The sequence below is a fragment of the Etheostoma spectabile genome, chromosome 20, assembly GCF_008692095.1.
Source record: "Etheostoma spectabile isolate EspeVRDwgs_2016 chromosome 20, UIUC_Espe_1.0, whole genome shotgun sequence".
In the NCBI taxonomy this organism is placed as follows: Eukaryota; Metazoa; Chordata; class Actinopteri; order Perciformes; family Percidae; genus Etheostoma; species Etheostoma spectabile.
Window position 1 is genome coordinate 9,832,762 of NC_045752.1, and position 6,669 is coordinate 9,839,430.

A 6,669-nucleotide genomic window follows, 5' to 3' on the forward strand; every position below is an offset into this window, starting at 1 on the left:
ATATATATATATATATATATATATATATATATATAAATATATGAAAAATAGGAATATTATGGGCCTATTGATAACATTGCATGTAGTGCAGTAATGAAAATATCTATTTTTGGTAATGAAATAATAAATAATAAGTGCTAATTGTAATTTTCCCACTGGGGATTGATAAAAAGTATATTATTTACATATTTTTTACCCCATGTAATGGTTTACTAATGGATTTTTATCATTGCTATATACTGTGGAATATTTTTGGAATTTTAACCACATTGGAGGCAGTGTGTCCCTGCTGGCCGGTCCATGTCACAACAAGAGATCTGACTGAATCCGGCCCATTTTCCCATTATTTTTTCTCTGTTAAGCAAAATCACATGATGCGTATTTTGTCATATGACACTGATGAGACGAGTGATCCCACTGTGAGCGAACGTCACAGACGATTCCTGTGGCCTAAAAACAAGAGCAGCTCGGGCACCTGTCAGGCATGTGATGCTGTAGCCTGACATTTTTTGGTGCTAGTACTCGATAATATCTGGAGGATGGACTGCCGGGGAGTTCTGCCTGAGATATGCGCCGCTTTTTTCATAGGTAGGTTGGACACTTCGACAATTACTGCTGTAATGCTACAACCAACTAGGAAAAGTACTATAGGTCTATAGAGATCACAGCCTACCAACAGATACCATAGTGTTAATTTGCCACTATAACTGAGAAAGCATATTATAACGTAGGCTATAATAGATTTGTGTTGAATAAAAAAACATTATAGATGGAATAAAAAGTCTATTAAAATCTTACTGTTTTCCTCCCAAACTTCATAACAAACTTTCTCCTCGTGAAAAATGACCTTAGCATTACTGGCCCAGGCTGCTGTTGTGTTTCTATGGTGTGTACAGTGGAATAAATACTAATGTTATGTTAAATTGTGGAATTACTGTAATCTCTCTATTGGAACTTCATCATTTTGCTGACACTTGAATTTGATTTGGCAAACTTTCAGGATTACAGTATTTCTTTCTGCCAGTTTATCAGTGTAGAGAAATGTTGCCAACCTAGAGAACAAGAGAAATCACATGACCCCCTTTCTGAATAATTGCATTTCTTGAGGAGGATGGCTGTTATTCAAGAAAGCACTTAGGCACATGGCTAATGTGATTACTATCACAATATGGGCTCTGTTTTGCTGAGTGCTTATACCTGTTGCCCTCTAATTCTCTATGGATGGAGAAAGTTACTGTACTCAACATTTTGTGGAGTGATTTAAGATATCACACAGTTTGAAGATGTCCTTATCTTTTAGGAGAACCATCCACCCACCTGTTTGTTTTTCATATTTTGGTTGTGTTTCGAGGCTGGATGTTCAGTGCATGTCCGAGAAGGTGGGGGAGGAATTTACGGTGATTCTACTTAGATTAACTACTACTGTAAAACCTGGAAGTATACATAAATGCAATTTATACATAACACCAAGACTAAATGTGCCAGTGATTTCTACTTGACGTTTGCCTGGGTCCCTATCAGGCAAACTTCAGGTTCAGGTTTTTTTTTTTTTAATCCATAGGTATATTTGTTTTGCAGCAAGAATATGACATTCATTATGACCCACAATTATGAAAACATACTGAAATCCCGACATCACAACAGCAGAAAAACCTACTTTAGTGTATGTGTATTTTAATGTTCTGTGCATGAATATGTGAGCAGAAACATCTGAGCAACACCACTCTCATCGAGAATGTGACTTTGGATGAAGATCAGAGTTATTATTTATAATATGGTTACTAATGTATTTGTTCCACTAAGAAAAGACAATGCATGTTTGTTTTTTTAAAAGCCATAACCATTAAGGAATAATATTTGAGTGGTTTTGTTAATGTGGAGAAATTATTGGGGGTGAAAATGTGAAGGGGGACCCGTCGAAGCAAATAACCTTAGACCCCAAACAGGCCCTGTGAATCCTATTTAATGTGTTATTTATTTATGACATATACATAACTTTTTTAAAGTTATAAAGTATAATATAAATTATTTTGCATATTTAGTGGATAGTTGACAGCGGATACATTACACAAAATAAGGAGGAAGATGAACAACAAGCATACAAGGTCCAGAGCTGGGTTTAAACCGGGGACATTGCAGCTCATGATTAGGCTACCAGAACAACCCCACTCATTATTTTGTATTCATTAACTATTTTAGGCAAATTAAATTGTTTGCACTGCAGCCCTGGATCAGTCTACTACCAGTAGTCAGACTTAAAACATCCAGTGCCCTTCTCTTCCAGGCATGGTGGTGAGCCAGACAACACTTTCTCCTACTGTGATGAACACCACTCTCATGGAGAATGTGACCAGTCTGACTATAACTCCCGTGATTATGAGCAGCACTACCCCAGGCTGCTTTGCATTCAACACTTCTACATGTGAGCCCTGTGCTCCAGGATCGCAGTACGACAATAGTGAGTCAATGGCCATGTCCTCTGACACGAAGCCACCATTTTAAGATGACCTCTAATATTAATTTTTACTTAAAGGATTCAAACTGTATGTAAGAATGGAAAGTCAAACTTAAGAAATCCTTCTCTATCCCTCCCCAGACACCCTGCTATGTGCGTGCTGCTCTGACCCTGGGCTGTGTCTATTTCCTGGAGCCTGTCTGCCATGCTCCAGAGGATTCTATCAGCCGTTAGCAGGACAACAGCAGTGTCTGCCCTGCAACCGGGGCTTCTATACAAAGTAAGGACAAAGATTGTGCCAAGAAATAATTTTTACTTCAAGTGGTATAGGCTTTACCCTCAACGTCACTGGTCAATGTCTTGTGTATTTTACACTACTGCACAGTTTCACTGGAAGTCCATTATGTCAACCCTGCGCTCCTGGATCCTTCAACAATAACACTGGTGGAGACAGTTGCACAAGTTGTTCACCAGGTGTGTTTATTTAGCTCTAGACAAAAACCCATACTGTTGTAAATCAGTAGTGATATGGTGTCTGCTTGAGGTCATCTATTAAACTCATATATGTAAAATGTTTTTTTCAGATCAATTATAAAGAAACGCATTCTTGAAATGAATAGATTATCTACATAGAAAACTATGACTACAAATTTCCATACAATGTTCTCAACATAGTTTGTGACAACTTGGAATAAAGAAAACATAAAATAGATAAACCCAAACTGTCACAAGTTTCAAATCTTCCTAAACTTGAGCGAAAACACAAATCACGTGTTGTTATTTTCTGTCTTTTAGGTTTTTATTCATCGCAGCAAAGCTCCACTTCATGTGCACCGTGTGCACTGGGACGTTTTTGCAAGTAAGTTGCATTTGAACATCACTGGTTCTTTTTAAGGAGGAGCCAGAAATCAGTGTGGAACATTCATAACGATTTCTGTGTGATAATCACAAACAACATCACGTGATTTTATCCCATGGTTCTGTTTAGAACAGTTTGGCACAGAACAAGACCAGTTACACAGTTGCTTCTTTGATTAATCAGCCGAAGGTATGAAGATGTAATTGGTATGTATGATCCTGTCCCAACACATATGAATGGGGTTTATAGAACTGGACTTGGAAATATTAGATGGAAGACGTTATCAATCCCTAGATAAGGGCTAAGGGCCGTAAGGTCGCGTGTTCTCGGTCTGCATTTTTGAGGCATCTCGAGCAAAAGCAAAGGAAGAGGAGTGAAAGTTACTCTGAGCTCTGCTGACTTATCTTATTAACCATGACAGTCATATTTAAACGTTAATTTAATTAATTTTAATTGTATAGGAAGAAGAAAAAGTACTTTGTTATTTTTTTACTCTTCATTGTTATTACACATTACGGGCCTGAAATACACACACAACATGCACAAACACTAATGGAGAGATGTCAGAGTAAGGGGGATGCCCATGAACAGGTGCACCAAGCAGTTTGGGGTTCAGTGCCTTGTTCAACGGCACTTCAGCAGGTGAACTTGCACCGTGAACTAGCACCTCTCCAGCTACCAGTCCACACTCCGTACTTGGTCCATACAGGGACTTGAACAGCCAACCCGAACTAAGTCCTTACAGATGGAGCTACTGCTCTACACAGATCTGAGAGTCTAACAGTTATCCTTCTTTAATGATGTCTATTATTTTTTTAACCTTTGCTTAACATTTGAAATGACAGACCTACACCAAACCATTGCTTATAAGGTTGTCAGCAGTGTGAATTGCTCTAAACTGAATCAGCTTTGACATTTTTCAAAAATGCCTCCAAGTTACTTGTGACAGCTGTGAAATCCATAGTAGTTTGTCCATTTTACAGTGACAAACAAGTGTCTTTCTCTCTGACAGCTCCTCTGGTTGTAGCCAGTGCCAGATGTGTCCTGCAGGAAAAGAAGCTCTACAGACTGCCTCTAAAGACTGCACACCGTGTCGACCAGGTATTTCAAGTAATGCTAACTTAAAGTTACAAAGCCCTATGCTTATGGGTACTGAGGCTCATGAAAGAAAAGTGCAAGCATGAATATCCATCCAGGTGATATCTGGTTTTGAACAGGCATGCACAAGACTTCCCATCAGACTATGTGTCAAATATGCGGCAGTGGCTTCTTCCAGATCCACTGGGGCCAGGAGAGCTGTGATGTATGCCCAGAGAATCACTACTGCCCTGTGAGTATTGCACCTTCCGCGCTTTGGCCCACAAGAGAAAATGACCCTGTGTGTGTTCAACAAATGTCTTGCATATGTTTGGTGACAGAGTCATTTTGCTCTCTCAGAGTCCAGACGTGAACCCCATTCATTGTCCCAGCGATGCGTTTTGTCCAGAGGGCAGCTTGTCGCCCGGCTACTGCATGGAGACTTTCTTTCGCAAAGAAGGAGACACTTGTGAATTGGCTCCCGTCACTATTGCTCTTTTAGTTATTGGAGGAGGGGGTAAGTAAGAACTAACTATTCCCTGATATTTCAGAGCTTCTTTCCAAAATGCATCTTGCCTTTCACACCATGTTAAAGGCGTTGGACTTGCAGCTATGCTCCTAGAACTAGTTACCTTTTAGAGTTGAAAAGCTTCAAGTTGCAATTTCTCACATTTATATAATCCGATTAAACACAACACAATATCTTTAAAGTAAGTATTAATAGCTGGTGTTTGACATGGTGATGGTTCATAACTCCCTTTGGATACTAGGAAATATGCCTATGTTCTATAGCTTAATGGGACAGAGCTTGTTTTTTCAATCATGAAAGGAAATTAGCAAAGATGAAACAAATATGCAGTACAACTTCAGAAAACACCAAAGACTTTTCAACTCTTGGCAATGGTCACCAAAAAGGACTATAAATACAGGATTACTCTTCTCAACAGACTAAATTGTTTTTTTTAACAAAATAAATGCAAATTAATTGTTTATTTAAACCTCCGTTTAATCTTTTTTAAAACTTTTTGTATTGTTGATATGTATAGTTTGTCTTTTATTGTAATGTATTTCTGTATTACTGTATGTATTTAAGTTGATAACCAATTATTATTCTGGGCTTGTAGTTTATGCCCATGATATGTCACACTTTCATTTTCAAATACCGCCACTCTTTTCTTTTGTTTTGTTTCTTCTTACACTGAGACCACTTTATGCACAAACAGGACACAATGAGATAAAATAAGAATTATGCTCTCACATATCATGACACTCTTCGTGTATGTGCAAAATGCTTGACTGTAGACTGTTTGGACATTTCTTGTAACATCCGTTATTGTTTTTTTCTCTCTCTTTCCTCAGTGGCCTTACTCTTCATCATTTTAATGGTCTTACGTCGACGGAGAGACACGGATGGAGAGCTAACTGTAGCCCGAGCTCCATTATTGCGCAAAGAACGACCTCAAGGTCGATACTATGGGATCCCCTGTGATGCAGAACCTGTATATGCTGGCTGGTGAACCAAAAGACATTGTCTTAGCTTGTCGAAGTTCTTGGTAAGATAAAACCAACTGAAGTCTTATCTACATTTGGATCCCAACTTAAAAAAGGACTGATAGAGGAAGACTGATGGTGAAACACTGGACTAAGAGCACTGCCTTGACAGTACTTTGACAACCTACTAGCTTTTTGTGGTGCATTTGAATATATTTTTGAGAAACTGAGTTTTTTGTGAATTCTTGTAGTTTGACACTGTTACAGTTGTTCCACTCAGAGAAAAACAGGCTCCTTTCATAAACTAGATTATTGGATTATGAGAGGTATGCTGGAACAGTGAAAATGAGCAGTGTGCCTTGTCTTGGTGGGAACCTCTCTGTCATATGAAAAGCACGTTTTTTACAGAGGTAATTGATTTACTTTGCACATGTTTTTGGTGGAGATGCTTGCATTAACTTGTGTAGTTCCACAGTTACAGAGAGGTGTAAACTGGTTTGTGCCTTGTTTTTAAATATGTATTTGATTACAGCACATTGTGTTGTCTGTAGTTAGTTCATACCTTTGCTTAATGTTTTTCATCTGCTATTTTGAGGGTTATATTTGTATGTTTTAAAGGAAAATAAATATAAATGATTGGTGACAAAAAATAAGTTTTTATTTCCCTCTATCATTTTTGGATGCTAGGTGGTTAAAGTGCATGTCAAATTACAATGTATATCAAATGTATAGACCAAACTCTTTATTGGTACAATATATATATATATATATATATATATATATATAT

General features: G+C 38.0%; 1 protein-coding gene across 1 annotated transcript; it reads left to right on the forward strand.

The window, feature by feature from the left end:
- The first annotated feature begins 331 nt into the window (after positions 1 to 331).
- On the forward strand, positions 332 to 6,530 carry si:dkey-21a6.5 (laminin subunit beta-4). The gene is made up of 9 exons (XM_032501044.1): positions 332 to 588; positions 2,285 to 2,458; positions 2,597 to 2,735; positions 2,841 to 2,929; positions 3,251 to 3,314; positions 4,327 to 4,415; positions 4,532 to 4,644; positions 4,752 to 4,908; positions 5,751 to 6,530. Exons 1-9 carry the CDS (start codon positions 540 to 542, stop codon positions 5,906 to 5,908), a joined length of 1,032 nt encoding a protein of 343 aa, XP_032356935.1. The 5' UTR covers positions 332 to 539; the 3' UTR covers positions 5,909 to 6,530.
- Positions 6,531 to 6,669: the final 139 nt, after the last annotated feature.